This window comes from Protopterus annectens, chromosome 15.part0 (genome assembly GCF_019279795.1).
Source record: "Protopterus annectens isolate FY-2018-M chromosome 15.part0, PAN1.0, whole genome shotgun sequence".
Taxonomy (NCBI): Eukaryota; Metazoa; Chordata; order Ceratodontiformes; family Protopteridae; genus Protopterus; species Protopterus annectens.
Genome location: NC_056749.1, coordinates 343632929 through 343654791, shown reverse-complemented (window position 1 = coordinate 343654791; position 21863 = coordinate 343632929). Strand labels below are relative to the sequence as shown.

The window sequence follows — 21863 nt, the reverse complement described above, 5'->3', positions numbered from 1 at the left end:
CATGATTCAAACCATGGTAAAAACAGGACTTATAGTTCAGTTATTTCTAAGTCCTGTCCTACAGGTCAACAGGTTTTCATTAATAGTTGGGCTGATCAAGAGTTTTCTTCTGTTCCTGTTAGTGTAATTGAGCATCAAGATTCTTTAGCGGTTGATTTAAACTCTGATGTTGAGAACACTGCTGACAAAGGGGAAGCAAATGAGGATAGTGCTTCCACCATTTCTAACAATGACAGTAATGTTAAAGTTAAGAACAAAGCGGTGACTCTTTCTAAAATTACCTCCAATGGTTCTACTTCTTCTGTTTTTTTCAACAAGAAGAACTACAGCAACAAACAGACTGTTCTAACAAGAAGCCGGATTTTTCTGGCCTCAGGTTCTTCGGGGGACGAAACATAGATTCTGTTATTGATAACTTCGGTCTTATTAACTTAAGCAACCATCACTTTACTGACACTGAGTTAAAGATTCTCAGATATGGACTGAATTTTGTTCCTGGTGTTAGAGCTAACTACAGTAAAACTGTTGTAGACATCAAAAAATACACCAGGAAATTGAATTTATTCTATATCATGAATGATATACCTGTAAAAAACAAATTTTTAGTTAAACCTTCTACTTTCACTCCTCTATTACATCACACCATTAAAGTGTTTAAGGAATTGTGTATTCAAGATCTAGAGTTGATGCTTAAAAGTAGATCACACACACATCGAAATTTAAACGTTGATGAAACAAAAGCTCTTTATAATTTAAAGGGGTTAAATAAAGATCTTAGATTCATAAAAAGTGATAAGGGTGGCAATGTTGTCATTATGGAACAAGAAGTTTATAAGAATAAAATGTTGGAAATGTTTCTTTTTTGAGTGGATTTATTTTTTCTATTATCCTTGACCGTGGTTTTTTATTTGTTTTAGTTTTTCATTCATTTATTTGTGGTTTTATGAAAGAAGGACAATACAGATGAGGGGAACAATTTATATATCTTAGTGATTATACCATCCATCCTGGGGGCTTTGTTGGGCTAATATTTTTTGATTTTTTTTGTTTAATTTCCACTAGTGAGATTTGTGCTTCAAGAACTGTATCAAGATTCTCAGGGAACCTTAACTGATTAAGTGAAGGAATATTAATTTTATATATTCATTACTTGAATGATTAGAACCAAAGTGCTTGGAATAATGAAACTTGAAGGCATCTAAAATATCGCTTAAGTCAGAAACAGTTTGCCAACTAATTTTTGAGTTGCTTGGTGTAGTTCAGCACCTAATTTCATAACTATGCCATGGATACCAGCCATGAACCCCCAGATAGAGATATCAGGAACATCTCCCTGTCTGTCATTGATGATCTATTTGGTGTACCCCCACCCAACCCAGACTGGTTTCTTTCTTACATGCATGTACACTCATATTGGTGACCCTTCTATGGACTTGTTCATCTGTCCTAATTTGGTCACTAACAAAAATGATCTCATGTAAGAGGTCGCACCAGACATGCTCGCAGAAGACCTGACCAGATATCTCATTTTGGGGTATTTATTTGCTATGCTAATAGAAGGTCTACTGCAAGATGTCATTCTTCACCTAGAAGAATTTTTTCTTGTGGTGATGTTCACCTTCAGACATGATAACATGGCATGTCATACATACTATACCCATATCTCACCAACACATGAAAATTCCCACTGGTAACATGAATTATTGCACATGCTACCCATGATGCAGGATGAGCCACATGTATGGCTGCCTCCTGTGTGGTGACAGTTGGCAAGGTACATTTCTAGGTCCTGCTTTGACACATGGCACTGGGCCACATTACCCCAAACAGGATAGCATGCAGAAACACAGATGTGTCGGGGACAGCTCATGTCTATTGTATATCTGTGGGCCACAGTGGCAGATGTCTAGCCTCTAACCAAACTGTCAATGGATGCAAATATTATGAAATGCATTGTGTTATTTCTCCTGAAATGTGGAAGAGCTGCAGACCCAGAAGTAGATTTACCTACCATATCTGAAAATATCTAGACAGTGATGTACACAATGAATGTCAAGTATAGTATATTTGGGCCTCCCAAAGTGTATTTAGGTGGTATAAGACCCGTGAGAGTAGTGTTTTGTATGCAGACCAAAGGAAGGCATAGGCCTACAAAAGAACACCGCTCAGGATACGTGTGAAAGCCCCCTAGTATTATCCATATACATCCTGCTATATAGATATATATATATAGGAGACCCCCTAAATGCAATAATCACAATCTAGATATACAGCACCCTGGTAAACACTGCCCACATATGCAACAAAGACTTTAGTATAAACCACCTGTAAAGTAATCACTGAAGCAGGCTACACAATCCAAGGATTCAAACACCTATCCTATACAGATAGGCTAAAAGCCTTGTCCCTCTACTCAGTCTCATACAGACTGCTCAGAGGTCAGCTGTGTCTGACATACAAGGCCATTTCAGATTCAGCCTTGATGGAGTTGTTGCATATCCATAAGACAAACTCCACTCATGCAACCTGCATTCAAGGCCTTAACCTGGTCTGTGACATTAATAGAACTTGTTGGCAGGATATATTTGTGTCCCAAAGACTCCCCCATCTGTGGAATAGACTCCCTCTCCATGTCAAGCAGTGTACCGCTCTAGCCATCTTTAAGGGGAACCTGGATGACTGGATGGGAAACAAAATATATCCCTGGGATACCACCTGTGTCCTGCTGGACAGGGGAAACAGGTGCTGACTTTGAGGAAACAAGGGCAACATTTTTGGCTAGGCTTATAAGGGCCTCTGGGCCAATAGCCTGGTATCATCCTATGAAACCATGAACACAGTAAGGGCATGATATCCAGATTTAAGAAGATCATAGTCCCACTATACCCAGCCCTCATAAGATCAATACTCAAGTACAGTGTACCCTTTGGTATGTACCTAACCAGGCATTTGCAACAGCTAGAGCAGTCACAGAGTTTCCTCACTAAAAGAATACAGGCTGTAAATAATAGCACATTGTGGACCTCCTTAAGGCCTGTCTCTGTAACCAGTCTCCTACAGACTACTGAGTGGTGATCTATGCTTAATCTACAAGGCATTCTCTGATCAAACCTTGATAGACCTGCTACACATTCACAAAACAAGCAACAGTAGAATTACCCACTCTAAGGATCTAAATCTCATCTATGACATAAACAAAACATGTTAGAGGGACAGGTATGTGTCTTAGAGATTACCCCTTCTCTGTAACAGATCCCCCCTCATTCATGTGAAACAGAGTTTTTCATAAGCCTACTGAAATATAGTTTGGACCAATGGATGGGAAATCATAAATGTACCCCTCGATTGTTACCTATGGCGCTTATGGACAGGGGCAGTTTGTAGATAACCTAAGGCACAGGCATATACCAAGGCTGTTCTAGCTCATGGGCGTTGATAATTTGAAAAACTGGGACATGAATGGCCATGCTTATAAAGGCTCTAGGGCTGTTAGCCTATTAACATCCTATGATCCTAAGAAGCTAGCAGGAAAGATTAAACCAACAGACATACTCAGTGGTACTATGAGTCACCCCCTGTCCATCCACAAATACACACACCGTTCTCCACATCTCCATTACATACAGAAGGTGATTGTAAAATGTACATGGACACACTAGTCATGCAGTCACAACATGGAGATATGTGGAGTACAAGGTCCACTACATGCACGCCCCTTGGATGTGTAGGTGATAAGCCTCTCCCATTCCTCTCTCCACAGTGTAAATAGACCTATTGTGTAATTGCCCCATCATTAGACAAGCATGTTGCATTCAAAGGGCTCACATGGTGTACTGCTCACTTGTCAAATATAATCCTCCCTTACAAGACAACATAACATATAGTTTATGATATCTTAGTTAGATGGCATCAATGAGGTGGTCCTGGTGGTGTAGTGGTTAGCATTGCCACCTCACAGCAAGAGGTTCTCCGGTTCGATCCTCGGCTTTGGTGCCTTCTGTGTGGAGTCTGCATGTTTTCCCTGTGGTCGCGTGGGTTTCCTCCGAGTGCTCCGGTTTCCTCAAACATCCCAAAGACATGCTGTAGGTGGATTGGACACTCTAAATCGGCCCTAGGTGTGAGTGTGTGCATGTGTGTACCTTCTGTGGAAGGTTTGGCGCTGGGCTGGCAACTCGACACCGTAAAACTCCACTGCCAATCATGAGCGGACAGGTGATCCGCTGTGGTGACCCCATACCGGGAAAAGCCGAAAGAAGAAGTTATATGGCATCAACCAGAACACTTTCCAAGACATGCATATGAGCACAAGGAACGCCCAAAAGCACAAAGAAAAACGCTGAAAGGCAGATAAAAGCCTGCGGTGATGAAATGTAATGCAATGTGATAGCTGAAGAGCTAAAACAACGGTTCTAAAACAATGTAGACTTCAAAGCAGCCTATAAAGGCAACAGTTTAAACAGCATAAACTCCAAGAAGCCGGTAATAGCGTAAAAAGATTTAATTTCCGCTTTCGTCACGCCTTCATCAGAATACAAAAATACTACTACTAAAACACTTTAAATAACCATTCCAATCAATCAATTAACATTAAATAAAACTTTAAATACAAGTCACAAAACTGCATTTATAAAAAGTAAGTCTTTAAATCAATGCCTAAACCTTTATCAATATTTAATTTACGATCTTTTAAAAAACATTTCACATTGATGCTTTCATTTAAGCCTGGATGAATATCAGACTTTAATCTAATCTGCCACAGACATTCTCTTTGCTCAATGTAATTTTTGAAATCTCCCGCCCTTTTATCTGAAGTACATTTTTCTAAAATAGAAAATAAAAACTTATTAAAACTAGGACATATTGTAGAATGCTTATATAAAGCATTATTACTATCTTTAGCCTTAATGGCATACAGATGTTCCTTAATCCTAGTGGCTAAAGACCTAGTCGTCATGCCTACATAGAATGCTGGACAAGACGAACAAATACTAACATAAACTACTCCTGTGGTATTACAATTCATGAAGTCTGAGACTTCTATAATTTTATCAGAACTAGCAATATCAATAAAAGGTCCTTCTGAAATGTACCTGCAGATTTTACAATTAAAACACTGAAACATTCCATTTTTCCTACCTACAGAAACAAGTTCTTTATTTTGGTGGTGTTCAAAAATGTTTTTCAAAGTATTTGTTTTGCGTAATGTAAAATATGGCTGGTTACCTACAATACCAAAAATCTCTCTATTACCTTGTAACACTTTCCAATTGGTTTGTATAACTTTCTTAATTTTATTACTGTCTAAGCTCATATCCAGAGAACAAATAATGTTTTTATTATTATCTTCTAATCTATTGATCTCATTAAAAACAATTTTCTCATCATGTAAGATGGCAATAAATTGGTTAGATCGTTTATTAAACACTTCATAGGCTGTATCAAATAAAATGTGTTTTTTATATCCGCGTTGAATAAATAAATCAATAATAAATTTTAACTCAGAAATTAATACATCTTCTTTTGTGGTCATACGACAAGCACGGATAAATTGCCCTCTTGGAATATTTTTCTTAATATATCCAGGGTGCCCACTGTTGTTATGTAAATATCCATTCGTAAAAGTTGCTTTTCTATAAATTTTACTATGAAATGCCTGCTCATCGTTGTCCCACCGAACATGTACATCCAAAAAGTTGGCTGCTGTGCCAACATCACCTAAGGTGAATTTGATAAAGCTGGATAGAGAATTAGCTATATTAATAAATGAACGTACAGTATCAATATTACCATCTATTATGAACAATAAATCGTCAATAAATCTACAATAGAAAAGAACATTAAATTTCTCTTTCAAAATTTTAAAACAATCCAATTCCCACCATGCCATGACAATGTTAGCAAAAGCGGGGGCTGCAGATGACCCCATAGCTACACCACGTTTTTGTCTATAATAATTTTGTTCAAACATAAAAAAATTATTTTCTAAAACAATCTCCATAAGTCTGCACAAGACTATAATAATGGAATTAGTAAATAACTTTTTGTTGGTAAGATAATTACGTAATGCATCAACCCCTTCAACATGAGGAATACAGGAATATAAACTCACTACATCCATGGTGAATATAATGTGTTTGGATGGATCAAAAATACTATCACTTTTTCTTTTAGTGAAAATTTTTAATTTTTCCAAAAAATGCCAGGAATCCTTTATATAAGATGTGTTTTCATAAATCACCGGTCCCAATAATGCATCAATAACAAGGGAAATACCCTCCGTTACTGAATGTGGAGATGACACAATCAAACGAAGTGGTGGATCAAGAATGTTTTTGTGCGTTTTTGGCACACCAAAAATGACCCCTATTTTTGGTTTCTCAATGAGACAAAAGTTGTATAATTTAAAATTAATCTCACTGGACATTAATGCATCATATAAATGTGCGTGTACTACTTTGAAATTTTTTAATATAGTGTGATAGGGGACCAATTCATACTCTTCAGTGTTATTCAATAGTTTTAACATAGCCGAACCATACTGGTCCTTCCTCATGACAACTATGTTGGACCCCTTATCACTCTTCATGAATCTTAGTTTGCCTGAAAGTGACTTTAAATTAACCAATGCCTTCCTTTCATTTTTATTTAAATTATCAGTAAAATGAATGTTAGACTTAAATAAACACTCCATGTCCTTAATGCATATCTCCTCAAAGGTCTTAATAGTATGGTGAAGACTAGGGGTATAGAAAGAAGGTTTAGTAAAAAAACATTTATGTTCAGGAATATCATGCATTAAAAACGACAGATTAATTTTCCTTGTATATTTTTTTTTAAATCAACTATAGTTTTACTAAAATCTGCCCTTTTATTAGGAATGAAATTCAGACCATAACTAAGAATTTTCAATTCAAATTTATCAAAAAATATACAAGGAAAATTAATCTGTCGTTTTTAATGCATGATATTCCTGAACATAAATGTTTTTTTACTAAACCTTCTTGCTATACCCCTAGTCTTCACCATACTATTAAGACCTTTGAGGAGATATGCATTAAGGACATGGAGTGTTTATTTAAGTCTAACATTCATTTTACTGATAATTTAAATAAAAATGAAAGGAAGGCATTGGTTAATTTAAAGTCACTTTCAGGCAAACTAAGATTCATGAAGAGTGATAAGGGGTCCAACATAGTTGTCATGAGGAAGGACCAGTATGGTTCGGCTATGTTAAAACTATTGAATAACACTGAAGAGTATGAATTGGTCCCCTATCACACTATATTAAAAAATTTCAAAGTAGTACACGCACATTTATATGATGCATTAATGTCCAGTGAGATTAATTTTAAATTATACAACTTTTGTCTCATTGAGAAACCAAAATAGGGTCATTTTGGTGTGCCAAAAACGCACAAAAACATTCTTGATCCACCACTTCGTTTGATTGTGTCATCTCCACATTCAGTAACGGAGGGTATTTCCCTTGTTATTGATGCATTATTGGGACCGGTGATTTATGAAAACACATCTTATATAAAGGATTCCTGGCATTTTTTGGAAAAATTAAAAATTTTCACTAAAAGAAAAAGTGATAGTATTTTTGATCCATCCAAACACATTATATTCACCATGGATGTAGTGAGTTTATATTCCTGTATTCCTCATGTTGAAGGGGTTGATGCATTACGTAATTATCTTACCAACAAAAAGTTATTTACTAATTCCATTATTATAGTCTTGTGCAGACTTATGGAGATTGTTTTAGAAAATAATTTTTTTATGTTTGAACAAAATTATTATAGACAAAAACGTGGTGTAGCTATGGGGTCATCTGCAGCCCCCGCTTTTGCTAACATTGTCATGGCATGGTGGGAATTGGATTGTTTTAAAATTTTGAAAGAGAAATTTAATATTCTTTTCTATTGTAGATTTATTGACGATTTATTGTTCATAATAGATGGTAATATTGATACTGTACGTTCATTTATTAATATAGCTAATTCTCTATCCAGCTTTATCAAATTCACCTTAGGTGATGTTGGCACAGCAGCCAACTTTTTGGATGTACATGTTTGGTGGGACAACGATGAGCAGGCATTTCATAGTAAAATTTATAGAAAAGCAACTTTTACGAATGGATATTTACATAACAACAGTGGGCACCCTGGATATATTAAGAAAAATATTCCAAGAGGGCAATTTATCCATGCTTGTCGTATGACCACAAAAGAAGATGTATTAATTTCTGAGTTAAAATTTATTATTGATTTATTTATTCAACGCGGATATAAAAAACACATTTTATTTGATACAGCCTATGAAGTGTTTAATAAACGATCTAACCAATTTATTGCCATCTTACATGATGAGAAAATTGTTTTTAATGAGATCAATAGATTAGAAGATAATAATAAAAACATTATTTGTTCTCTGGATATGAGCTTAGACAGTAATAAAATTAAGAAAGTTATACAAACCAATTGGAAAGTGTTACAAGGTAATAGAGAGATTTTTGGTATTGTAGGTAACCAGCCATATTTTACATTACGCAAAACAAATACTTTGAAAAACATTTTTGAACACCACCAAAATAAAGAACTTGTTTCTGTAGGTAGGAAAAATGGAATGTTTCGGTGTTTTAATTGTAAAATCTGCAGGTACATTTCAGAAGGACCTTTTATTGATATTGCTAGTTCTGATAAAATTATAGAAGTCTCAGACTTCATGAATTGTAATACCACAGGAGTAGTTTATGTTAGTATTTGTTCTGCCTTGTCCAGCATTCTATGTAGGCATGACGACTAGGTCTTTAGCCACTAGGATTAAGGAACATCTGTATGCCATTAAGGCTAAAGATAGTAATAATGCTTTATATAAGCATTCTACAATATGTCCTAGTTTTAATAAGTTTTTATTTTCTATTTTAGAAAAATGTACTTCAGATAAAAGGGCGGGAGATTTCAAAAATTACATTGAGCAAAGAGAATGTCTGTGGCAGATTAGATTAAAGTCTGATATTCATCCAGGCTTAAATGAAAGCATCAATGTGAAATGTTTTTTAAAAGATCGTAAATTAAATATTGATAAAGGTTTAGGCATTGATTTAAAGACTTACTTTTTATAAATGCAGTTTTGTGACTTGTATTTAAAGTTTTATTTAATGTTAATTGATTGATTGGAATGGTTATTTAAAGTGTTTTAGTAGTAGTATTTTTGTATTCTGATGAAGGCGTGACGAAAGCGGAAATTAAATCTTTTTACGCTATTACCGGCTTCTTGGAGTTTATGCTGTTTAAACTGTTGCCTTTATAGGCTGCTTTGAAGTCTACATTGTTTTAGAACCGTTGTTTTAGCTCTTCAGCTATCACATTGCATTACATTTCATCACCGCAGGCTTTTATCTGCCTTTCAGCGTTTTTCTACATGCATATGAGCAATGACTGAGACACAAACAATTTTCTGCATACAGTAGCTCATGAGTACCTGAGCAGGACTTTGAACATATGCAGGTGGACTACTGAACCCGGTAGGAGCATGGAGAAAAATATTGTCAGTTAATGGTCTGTATAGTTCCTACAGAGCAGAAATTGAAAAGTGTGGTGTCACTTTGTACACTTATAACATGCCACAGTTCACACCCTCACACTATCCTGTACATTCACACTAAGCAATGGTGACACCATGACCGGTGTCACAGGTGCCCAAAGATGCCCAATATATATCAATAACAGTAGTGTCCACGGAAGTGAAACGGCCACCATTTTTGAATGAACTGAGACATAGTACATGGCCATGGCTTTTGAAGGCACTGCGGATAACATGAGTCCTGGGTGGTGTTCAAAGGACAATAAGATATTTCTGTGCTTTATGTGCAGAGACTACTAAGAGCACCTGCTGGGGGATTCTTATGAGGGGGATGCCTGGCACTGCCTTGCCTTGCATCAGTCACTGTAGTAAGCAGTGACAACACCATTATATCAATTGAAGGTGGTGCCATTCTGACCTTCTACACCAATGGGATGAAAAAGTCAGAGAGAGTGCACCTGCAATGTATAGTACATATGTAGGGCAGGCCACTGCCCTGTTATTTAAGATACAGGTAAATGGGCCTTTGCAGGACATTTAATTCACAAAATGTGTATTTCTTGTTCTTGTTTTAAAGCTCAGGAGCAAACAGCAGAGAATACATTTCTCTTCTGGAGGAACATACATATCTCCAGACACAGAGGTGAGAATGATTACTGTCCTGTTATAGATAAATTCTGTGTATGACAACAGCATTGTATAACCCACGTCTGTATTATGTAGAGGTACCTATAACACAATTGTAAAAGTACTATATATGGATGTAATAGCTATTAGCCAACAATCAAAACTGTGAATGCTGTTTTCTTCTTTTTTTTCTGCCCACAAGTAGCTTTTTTTGTGAGATGGTGCTTAGTAGGGTGTTGGAATTTGCCCTTTCCCCCCTCTGAAGTGCAGTCTTGGAATTGATACTTATAATCCCCAAGTGGTGTGGGGGCACAAAATACTGTTTTTCATTTTTTTTGCCTTTTCAACCTTTTTCGATTGATGTCTCTTTTAATGCTCAAAACAGAGTTTCTCTTGGCTGAGACACTTATATGTACTGCACAAAGGCTGACTGGTGCACAAAATAATCTTCCCATCTGGCCATAAAACGATTTCCATAACTAGGAGCCATAACTACCCCCATAGCCACACCAGAAACCTGTTTGCAATATTTTTTGTTAAAAAGGAAGAAATTATTTTTAAGAATGAGTTTGAGCAGTTTGCCTATTAAAACACCTCATTACAAGGCAGTTCAGCTTTTTCTTGACTCAAATTACCCATGTTATTTGTATGTCCTGTGGAATAACAGTACAAAATCAAATGCATTTTTATAAAAGAGGGTATATGTTTCATTAAGGGCTTCAACTTTTGTCTACCAGAATGACCAGAGCTTCTTTGTTTGACCTTGCAGCTGATACTTTTTGCCTAAAAGGGGGGGGGGGGTCTGTTTAATTTTTATTTACCTTGGGAATGCCAAAAAGTATAGAAATTTCTGGCTTTGAACCCAAACACACAATGAATTTTGGTTAGCAACCTCTCATCGATTTTGCTGTATGATATTAATATCAGTCATGCTCACTAGTTTGTAACAGCTAACATCAGATAATATCAACTATATTTTGTTTTGCACATTTCTCTCTGTGTCCAATAGGGCACCACTCTTATCATCTTTCATTAAATGCCTAGTGCAATGTTCCATAACTTTAGTCAAACTGTCTCTTTGAAAAAGGATTTAAATTAAAATAGAATTTCTCTGCAGGCTACTTTAATAGATATCTTAGCTCCCTTTCACATACTGCCTCAGATGTGACAAGAGTAAAGTGCAGGACAGGTTCAAGTTACTGGGTTTATTTGGGGCTGTAAGACTATTGTTCTTTGTTCTCAGTTTTCCTGTTGCATCAAAAACTTTAAAAATTAGCTGTCTCACAACCACTTTTAATGAAATTGAAGTGTCTACCACCCTAGCAGCTGGGGATAAATGTGACCCCCTTCTTTAATAAGATGATTTCAGCCTCAGTCAATGGCTTTTTTGAAAGATTAATTACCTTAAAACAGGTTAGTCCTGGGATTGACAATTCCTACTGTGTCCCAGCTTGTTCATATTGCTGGTCACCAGGAAAAAGTGACATTTAGTAAATCCACTGTCTGTTCTCTCTCTTTTTCTAATTCTGGTTGTTGGCGTTCCTCCTCTATGAATTGTAATGGACGTTCTTGTTTCTGTTCTTTTAAGAACAGTTCTGATAAGTTCTCTGAGTCTGTGTCTGCTGTTCTAACTGTGATCTGTTTCTGGACACTGAATATTTCCTGTTTTCTGACTGAAACTTCCTCCTTCTTCTGGAATGGCTCCTTCCATGAGTCAGGCCATCCTGCTGACTCTTTATAGCTAACCTGGATGAATACTCAGGCTATCTCAATCCTCTTCATGTTCCAAATTTCTCATCTCATTAGTGCTTACAATTGTTTGTTCATCTTCTTTAGCTGCTGCAGCCTCAGTATTAACAGTCACTACAAATGGCTCATCACCTGAGCCAGCTTTATACTCCTTCTAATCTTTCTTAAGCTTTTTTTTTAATTAATACTTTCTGTCAATTGAAAACCCCATTAGGCTTCCAAAATGTCTATAGAAACTATTTTCCAATTTTACTGCACATTATAAGATCTTTGAAAAACTCATTTTTTCCAACTTAAAGACCATGTCTCCAGAAATCATCTCTCCCAAAACCAGCATGTGTTTTGGTCAGGTAGGAGGAGCTCCACTTCCAACTGGCTTTTCACAGATAAAATATTCATGGTTATGGATAATGGAATGCTTTTGGGTCCATCTTCATAGACTATAGCAGGGAATTTGATTGGTTCATATAGTATAGCAAGGCATTCTACTTAGTTGACAACTTCATATATCATAGTATGCCATTCTATTATGTTGACCACTCCACATTCTCAGGCCACCTCACTGCAATCAGCATTAGCCCTAATGCTATTCTCTGATTCCAAAACTACCTTTTCCCGCTGTCAGTTCTATGTAAACTTTAACTCATTCTCCTCCTTCTCCTCTGTTTTTCTCAAAGGAGTCCCTTGAGGCTGTATTCTGGCTCCTCTCCTATTCTCAGTCTACATAAACAAACTTCCAGCTGCACTACCTTATATTCCTTTGCTTCTTTATGCTGGTGACACTGTTCCAATAAATTTCTCACCTTTCTGCAAACAAGACCTGCAGTTAGATTTCCTCACCAACATTCAGTGGATCAAAAGTAAAAACTTTTATCAGTTTTTAAAAACTAAAACCAAACCATTTCAGAACAAATGAAACTTTTCAAGATTTACTAAGTCTTTAACAATTATCCCAGTAATTCCTCATTGGAACAAGTTTTCTCATTCAAATACATTGGCCTCTAGCCACACCCCTCTCTTTCATTTAATTTATATCTAGAAAACATACATAAAAGTTTTACCTCTCTCCTTTTCAGGATACAAAAATTATCTCCCTTTCTATCCTAATCAGGCAGGTCATCCAATAGCAAAGGACTGCTCCTTCTCCAACCAGAATATGGACTCCCTCTAGTTCTAGCAACCACAACTAAAAAAAAATCTACCCTAGAAACCATCTCTAACAAAATTTGCAGATTCATTACATGTACCACCAAACTTGAGCACCACTGCATTATTTTAGATAAAGCTAAATGCATACTTCTCAAGTGCACCTCATTATGAGGAATTTTCCTCATGTTGAGTTTTAGAAAGTCCATGTTCCATGAAGTTCCATTTTAAATGGGTCTGTCACATGTACAGTGTTAACAAATTTTTACTGATAGCTGGGTAAATAATACTAAATAATATTACTTCACCAAAATGACATTATTTAAGTGTAATGTAATACACTTTAATCATTCTATGAGCTTCTAAGTTGAAGTTGGTAGTAAGCTGTTAGAAAGTGTTCCCCATTTTGCTCAGTTGTTCCACATTATGAGAGGTAGTGTTCTGCATTTAGGGAATGGAAGGTCGAGTGCTGTGGCTAAATTACCTCCTATTAAACAAATGGCAGGCCTTCACCTGGCTTCACAGCTATTCAAAATCCTTTAGGAATACAATAGTCCACCTTTAACTGCTAAACTAATTAGACTTGCATCCTCTTACAACCTTAGGAATCTTGACCATTCCATTTCACTCATGCTAATCCCTAAATCCAAATTACACTCCTCCTGCCATGCCTTCTCTATTCTTAGCCTCTAAATTTTGGGAATCCCATCTACCTGTCTTAAGGATACTTCATGTTACCCCAAATTTTGTAACTTTCTAAAACCACACATGATTATCCAATTTAAATGCTCCTGCTTCCTAGCAGGACACATAATATTATTCCTCCTACTTTGTCCTGTCATTTATCTTTTCCTGTCTCTCATCCCCTCTACTTTGAATTACCTCTTTTCTCTGTCACTCATGTCCAATTATCACACTACCGTACAAGTATCATGCTCAAAATCTTTGTAAATTGTACAAATATACCTCATTTTGTTTCTATTTTATCATGCTATTTTAATTGCAGGTCTTATGTGCTTTAGTATTTTTATGTAACTTTGTATAGTTAGCCCAGACAGAAACTGGGAATGGGCAGAACTGATCAGTACTCAACTACTATAAACAAATTCAAATAAATAAATAAACAACTATATTGCTAGGGTGGGCATGTAGGCAAAAACTTACAAATAAGCTTTTCTAAATTCACCATTACAGATATCTGATGTCAAAAGGGCAGAAATCTTTTCTTTCAGCCTCCAGAGACTCTCTTATATATGATCAGTGGGGTCTGTATCACGTTGTTGAACTTTTAAAAGTTCAAACGTCACATGGTCGACACCATATGATCGAACTTTTAAAAGTTAGAATGTTTCAATGGAGATCTCCATACAGTGCGGAATGGGAAGATTTCCCTTTTTTGCACTGTAGTGTGATCTCGGAGTTGGTATATTTAAAGAGCGGGGTGTGGGGGGGGGGCTTGCCCCTCTGCTCAGACCATTCGGGTAGGTTTTTTCTTTGCTTTTTTTATTACATTTTCGAACTTTTAAAACTTCAACCATATGGTGTTGACCGTATGATGTTTGAACTTTTAAAAGTTCGATTATGTAATATAGACGTGACCAGTGAGTAGCTGATTTGTAAATTGGCTAATAAAATCAAGACCATACAAATAAATATGCAACACAGAATAACCATAAATAATCTTAACAAATCCCATACATGCCCCAACTATACCTACTCTTAATATAGCCAATGATGTATAGCACTCAGAGGTCTGCTTAGGACTCAGATGGTCCTTAATGAGTAGTGCAAGTTCTACAGAATATTAACTACATACATCTCATCCTATTTTGTATTGTGAATGCTCTGCTGGGCAAAAGTTGTATGAAATATTCAGCTATGTTGTACGATGTAAACAGGAGTGGTTGCATACCTCTCAACCTCTTACATCAAGAAATCTGGACAAAGGCACAAATAATGGGAAGACAAAGGCCCCAAAATAGGGACACTTTTTTAAATATTGCTCTTGCAAACTTAGAAAGCTGATAGAATAACAGGTTTTGCATTAGCATGAATTTTCTGAAGGATAGAGCCAGAAATTCAAATGTGTATCATTATTTTCTGACTTCAATACTGAATTATTTGCCAGAAAACCACAATTTTTTGAGAAACAGATCAAAAATGTAATGCCAAAATCTGGACATTCTGCAAATATCTGGACAGTTCAGCGGTATGAGTGGTTATCCTGCAAAATGTTTAGAATGAAGGGCAGAAGAGGGGGAGGAGGAGGGAAAAATCATCCAAAATTCCTCTCAACCCATAAAAAGAATGGAGATATGCAACAGTCAAGTCATACAATGACAATGGAGACCAGGTGTGGGGCACTATGATGTTCCAGGACATGTGGGGTACATTAGTTATGGACATAGTGAGAAATACTGCAATGTCTGTGTTGGCATCACAGTATTTCCACATCTAATGTGGCTAGTATAAAAAAGTCAACAGTATCGACCACTAACATGTACTAACCTTGAATGAAATGTACTGGTCAACTTAATAGTTCTGACTATCTTCCTGAAGCTACAACTTAAACTGGATTCTGCCTCCATTCAGTTTAAAGCACATTGTAAAGTCTGCCAGAAAAGAATGAGGTAAAGGCAGGTAAATCTTCTGGAAGCCATGTGTGAGATGGAACTTTAAGACCTGAGATAGTGGCTAGTCTGTTCACTGGTCAGAAAACAGAAAGAAAGCATTGCAAAACATATTTTAATGCACAGCTCACTGAATACATTTACAGCAATACAGCATAAAATACAACAATTATGATAAGAAAATGCAGTGAGTATTGTTTGATAGACTAATTACAAAAAATACAAAATCCGTTTAATCAAAGCTTCTGTGCAGCAAACTTTATTAGGATAGTGTACAGTGCAAGCAATGAATTATAATTAGATCTAGTGATAACATTGTCTGGGAGTAAAAAAAAAGTTGACTGACGTGACCATACTGAGGGACAAAGGGGGTATAGATTACATGCAAATAAGGCAAACACAATATTCTCATGGCAAAACTTACAGTTCCACTAATTTGACCATTTGTGAGAATGTGCTGTTTTCTACTGTCTTTATTTTGTTTCTTCTCAGAACCCTGAAAAAAAGAACTGTATTAGCTGAACAGCATTATGGTTTATTGTACTAAACTGGCAGCTACATGTATTATAAAACAATTAAATAATTACACATATAGTTAATGCCTTTAGTGGTTTCAATTTTTTTTTTTTTGTGGAAAACATAGACAGCAACCAGTCTCTATGTCCTGGAATGACAGCTGTTTTTTTAGAGTCAGCATGTTACTAAGAACCTAGCAGTGTGTTCCTTAAAATATACTTACTGAATAAATTCTAAGTTCTAAAATGTAGCCTCTCTATTATTCTGGTGTATATCTAAAATATCATATTTGCTCAGTGTTCCTTTTCTGAAAAGAAATTTTATAATAAAAATAAAATCTGTTTTGTTCAAATTCTAGTAAAATAATTCATTATTAAATCATCTTAATCCGGTTTTCAAAAAAAAAAGCTTATTGAAAATACATTTTGAAAGCATTGTATCCATTTGTTGTGACATTTATGGAATCTCCTCAAATTCTTCTAGTGTAGAAATCAACAATGTTGTACAATAATTTTGATAGGTATTAGATGTATTTTCATGGGTTCAAAGGTTTACAGTAAATACTACACTAGCTGCCCTTGTTAGCCATTTTAAGCTTAGCCAATTTCCCTTTCTGTGCTCAAAATAACATATCCCTTTTGCTTATTTTAGTCTTACTCGTCCCATGGTAGGCAATTGTATATTACCCCTTATAAGAATAACTGGGACCATACCATAGATAATATTCAAATTTCGACATTACATCGCAGGCTGTTATAGACACAATTAATCATGTTACTTCCCAGTAAGAAGGCCTCAGGACTAGATAATCTCCTATTTTAATTCTTTCAAAGAATTTGCTGAAATATAAGACAAACTAAATACCAAAATGGAAAGTTTCAAAGAAGAGTCCAGAAAGAAGATGGAACATTTAGTAATTCCTATGAAACAACAAAGTACACAAATCAGCAGTATGACAGATGCCTTAAATGATCATGAAGGGAGAATAACTGAAGGTGAGTCTTGGATTGGATTTCTTTTAAAACAGTATAACTGTTTCATAGATAAAGTTGATGATTTAGAAAATAGACTGGGATTAAATAACATTAGAATTTATGACATACCTGAAAAGTATGAGGGAGACAATATAACAGACTTCTTAACAATCTGGCTACATAAAACATTAAATCTACCTGAAACTTTATCTTTTGGAATTCAAAGGGTACATAGAGCCATGAGACCACCTTCAAAGAAGGAAAACTTTCTACCATGTTCAATTATGGTTAAGTTTATATCCAGCTTAGAAAAAGATCAAATATTAAAAACAACATGTTCTAGCCCACCTATTAAAATAGGTGAAAATGTAGACAGATTTGACAATGATTACTCCAGTAAAGTAATGATTAAAAGAAAATCCTGCTTACCATTGATTAAGGAACTTAAAAAGAACAATATTAAAGACACTTTGGTGTTTCCTGCAAAAATCAAATTATTTCTTTCTGAAGGAACTAAAAATATTTGACACACTGGAGGAGGCATCCACTTTTATTATCAGAAAATATAATCCTTAATAATTCTGAAGAAATGGATTGGAAAAAGGATATCCCTCAAGAGACAGAGTGAGCTGAATTCCTGCATAACTGTTTGTAAAATTAAAAAGCTTCAAAACAACTGACTTTTATTCTCTGATTGCAGGACTTTTCTTTTCTGAAACAATAGATTAGCTCTTTAAGTAAAAGCTTTGTGTTGGACTTAACTCTTCAAAGCATATCTAAGTATGTATTTATATTTTGAGCGAAAACATTTTTATAAGGAATATAAAGGGTTAGTTTTACTGTGTTACTATATTTACAGAAAGAGACTTAATATATTTAATTTAACTAAACTTATAAATGTATTTCTAAATGTTAAACAAATACTTCCTGTAAGAGAATGTCATTAAATTCTAAGCAATAGAATTGGTAACTTTAATAGTATATAAATTAAGAACTTTATTTTATTTGTTTAACTTTGCTTAGCTTAGCATGTGCATTTCTGGGTTAACTGAATGTCAGATCTAAGTAATATGCTAATTAGAAGTGTTAACATGGTGATGATCTTGTTTTCTTTGTTAATGTGTAAACATTTATTTTACAGATAGTTTATGAAGCAATTAACACTTAGAAAAGCTTGACAACAACAGAATGGTTCAGTTGTGTGAAAATGATTGATTCTTGCTTGCCTTGCTTTCTGTCTGCTGCTTGAACAGTTTTGAAGAAAATCTATGTGGAAGTTTCTCACTTATGTCTGTAAAAATAGGAAGGAACTTTGATTGTCTTTCTTTTTTCAAGTATATATGTGAGAAATCTATTCAAAACAACATGTTTTAAATATTTATTTAGAAGTGAATAACTGTTAAAACAATAGCTATAGTAATGTTTTATATTGAGCTATTGCTGACATAATATGCTTACATTTTGCTGAAAGTTAATAGCTTATGCTATAGTGCTGTTAACTCGAACTGTACATATTAATGGAAAGAAGTAAAGTACAATGTTTTTACTGATTAGAACAGTTTAAAAGAATTATGAAGAATGAGAAAGTTATAGAGGAAATTAATGGCTGTTGTATGCTATGAGTTATCACATTCACATGCTGTAATCCAATTCTAGTGTTGGGATGTAAAGCTTAGATCAAAACAGCAGTTCACAATAGCTAAAACACACAGTCAAATTAAAGAACCAGAAATTATTTTATATATAGTTAAGATTTCTTGCAATACTAGAATTAATAAGAAGAGAAAACATCTTATGAATAAAATGCAAATGCACAAGGAATGAAATATCTATATACTATATACAATTAATAAAATAGCAGTGTCAGTAAGTTAAGAAATATATACAAATACTACAATCTCTAATATAAAGTTGATGATTAAATAGCTCTTTAATGGGAGATTTTAGAAATACAACTTATATAGAATAAGGTAGAATATTAGTGGGCAAATAAGACAGAAAATATATTTAAATGACAAACTGCTTATAAGACAGATATGTATTACATATACCTGCATATGGCAGAAATGTGAATGCTCAATATCTCATATAATTTACATAGAAAATCATATTAAAACATTTGAAAATATTTTAAAAGCTTATATTTGAAGCTTAGTCATATGAACTTTGAAGCGTTTTCCATATTGTATGTTATTAGATTCACTATAACTACATGAAATAACTCATTTCATAAGTCAGAGGTGAAATCTGAATGTTATAGTGCTGAATCAGTACATCCATTTTGATAGCAAGTAAAGTAGATTTTTCAATATGTTTGAACCTAGGAAGGAAGAATGGGATTTGAGTTAAGCACTTTGCAACTTTTGAATACAATATAGACTGAAATGTTTTTGACTTCATAGAAGTAGCAAAATGTTTTCTTTGACATCAGTAATGTATATATTTTTATGAATTAGTTTAATAAGCTAAAGGATTTTAAAATACAGCAAGTTATTGTTTTGTCCGTTGTGTAGTTATTTTTTTTACATACTCGAAGTTCGACCATTAGGTGTTCGGAGTTATGTAACTTCGACTATGTAATATAGACCCATTTTAACTTGTAGCTAATATTATATAAATTGTTTGAAAGTCACAGTAGCTTTTGCCTAGTTTTTGATGAATTTTTAGGCATTGGAAGGTATATACTAAATTAAAAAAAAAACAAAATGAATTCTTCAAAGAATTAAATATTATGCCTTTCAAATTCTCCTCATGGTAGATTCACATTCACATAGCTCATCAGTTAAAAATAGAGGAACGGTACTACACTACAAATACTCCCTATATTATTGATTTACAAAGAAAAAAAATATTTTTGATCTGATGTACCTTGCCTGTTAAAGATGGCAGAATCTAAAGCTATAGTTTGCAGATAGAACAGACTTTCTCAAACATAACATTTTTTTATTTTCGTCTTTTTTCATTACTATATCCACTGTTTTCCCCTGTCTTTTTCATGTGGTTTAGTAAAGATTGGCATATTTGGCTGTAGTTCATTTGAAAATGATTTTGAACGAGAATTTCCTGGGAAGTTCCGACTTCTCTATCCTGGAAGGAAGGCTATTATTTGAATGATCTAGAAATGTCAGTGTTGGTACAGATTTGGCTGAACAATTTCTCCTGCTTTATAAATTCATAAGTTTTATTTTTTATAACTTGTTCAGTAATTTACAGAAAAATCACATTTCTTCCTTATATAAAACAATGGGACATATCTGTACCAGAGACTTTCATTTTCTTTTAATTCATACTTTGGTTAAAAGAAATTTGTACCACTTGACTCTTTGTTAATTTTTCTTGGCCACACATTCTGCTGTTACAGTAATCATTAACTGTAATCTCTTATACTATAGATTCTTGGTGCTCCCTTTCCTTGTCAGATTTTCTTAATTCGAATATAGAAAGAATGCAAAGTACAACTTGCTCTCAAGCTAATTTGCTGTATATGTAGTTAAAAAGAGAACACAGAAACTTTTGACCATGTTTTTTTATATCTCTTCCTTCTTCTTTGAGTATATTTTCCTGAAAAAGAGCTTTAGCCAGGCTATAAAATTTACTTAGATCTCTCTGATATGAATTTGAATTTATGAATACAATTATGAAAAAGTGGAACAAATAATTAAAATTTGCTTTAAGATTACAAGATATTGGGCTGGATTTAGAAAGAATCATGACCAGTGGTAAGCCCTAACATGGGATGCTACCACTGGTGGAAGCCCTTTCTGATTTAGAAACAGGGTCACTGAGATGACCCTACATGATCTGTAGGATCACCATCATGGGCCATCTTCTTTGCCATGCTACATGCTAATGAGCTATTCAAAAGGGAATGTGGTCTATGCTAATAAGCCATATGGTCCCCCAGAAATGCTGGCAGTAAGGCATTTACACAGACAAGCAATTCAGAGAATTACTTATCTGATAAAAATCACCACAGCCAGCTGACTTAACTCAGCCAAGTGGTCATATTCACCCATTGCTTTTAATGGGTGAGATTATATTGCAGGTTACTGCCTGGGATTTTGAAGGATAGGTAGTAATGGTTGTTTTTGTGCAAGTACTTTGTGTTTATGTGTTTGGCTGCATGTACGAATGTATATAGTGGAATGAGTGATTTCAGGTGAATGAGTGTGTGTGTGTGTGTGTGTGTGTGTGTGTGTGTGTGTGTGTGTGTGTGTGTGTGTGTGTGAATGTATGTGCATGTGTGAATGTGTGTTGGGGAGCTGCCATACCACTGAACTCCCCTAAACTAATGAGCAAATGCTAAAATACTGGTTGTGGAACACTAAACATCAGGGAATTTTAATATTCCTATAAGTCACTTAAAAATAATAGAACAACAGAGTTTGCATATGAAATTTGCTGCTAGTGAAGTCTTTCCTCATTGCAACTAATGTCTGTCTGAATCACATTTTTTACAATCATGTAAGCAGCCCTTTTTGATGGTGCAGTGGTAGCATTGTCACCTCACAGCAAGAGGTTCTCCAGTTCAGTTCTAGGCTGGGATGTCTTCTGTGCGGAGTTTGCATGGCCTCCCTGCATTCGTGTGGGTTTATTCAGGTACTCTGATTTCCTCCCATGTTACAAAAACATG

General features: G+C 34.9%; 1 protein-coding gene across 1 annotated transcript in view; it reads right to left on the bottom strand.

The window, feature by feature from the left end:
* LOC122789682 (relaxin receptor 1-like) overlaps positions 1-21863 on the bottom strand; it is a 976275-nt gene that overhangs the window by 145655 nt on the left and 808757 nt on the right. The window contains exon 11 of the mRNA XM_044057098.1: positions 16165-16236. Coding sequence (XP_043913033.1) covers positions 16165-16236 — 72 coding nt within the window. The remainder of the gene's footprint in view (positions 1-16164; positions 16237-21863) is intronic.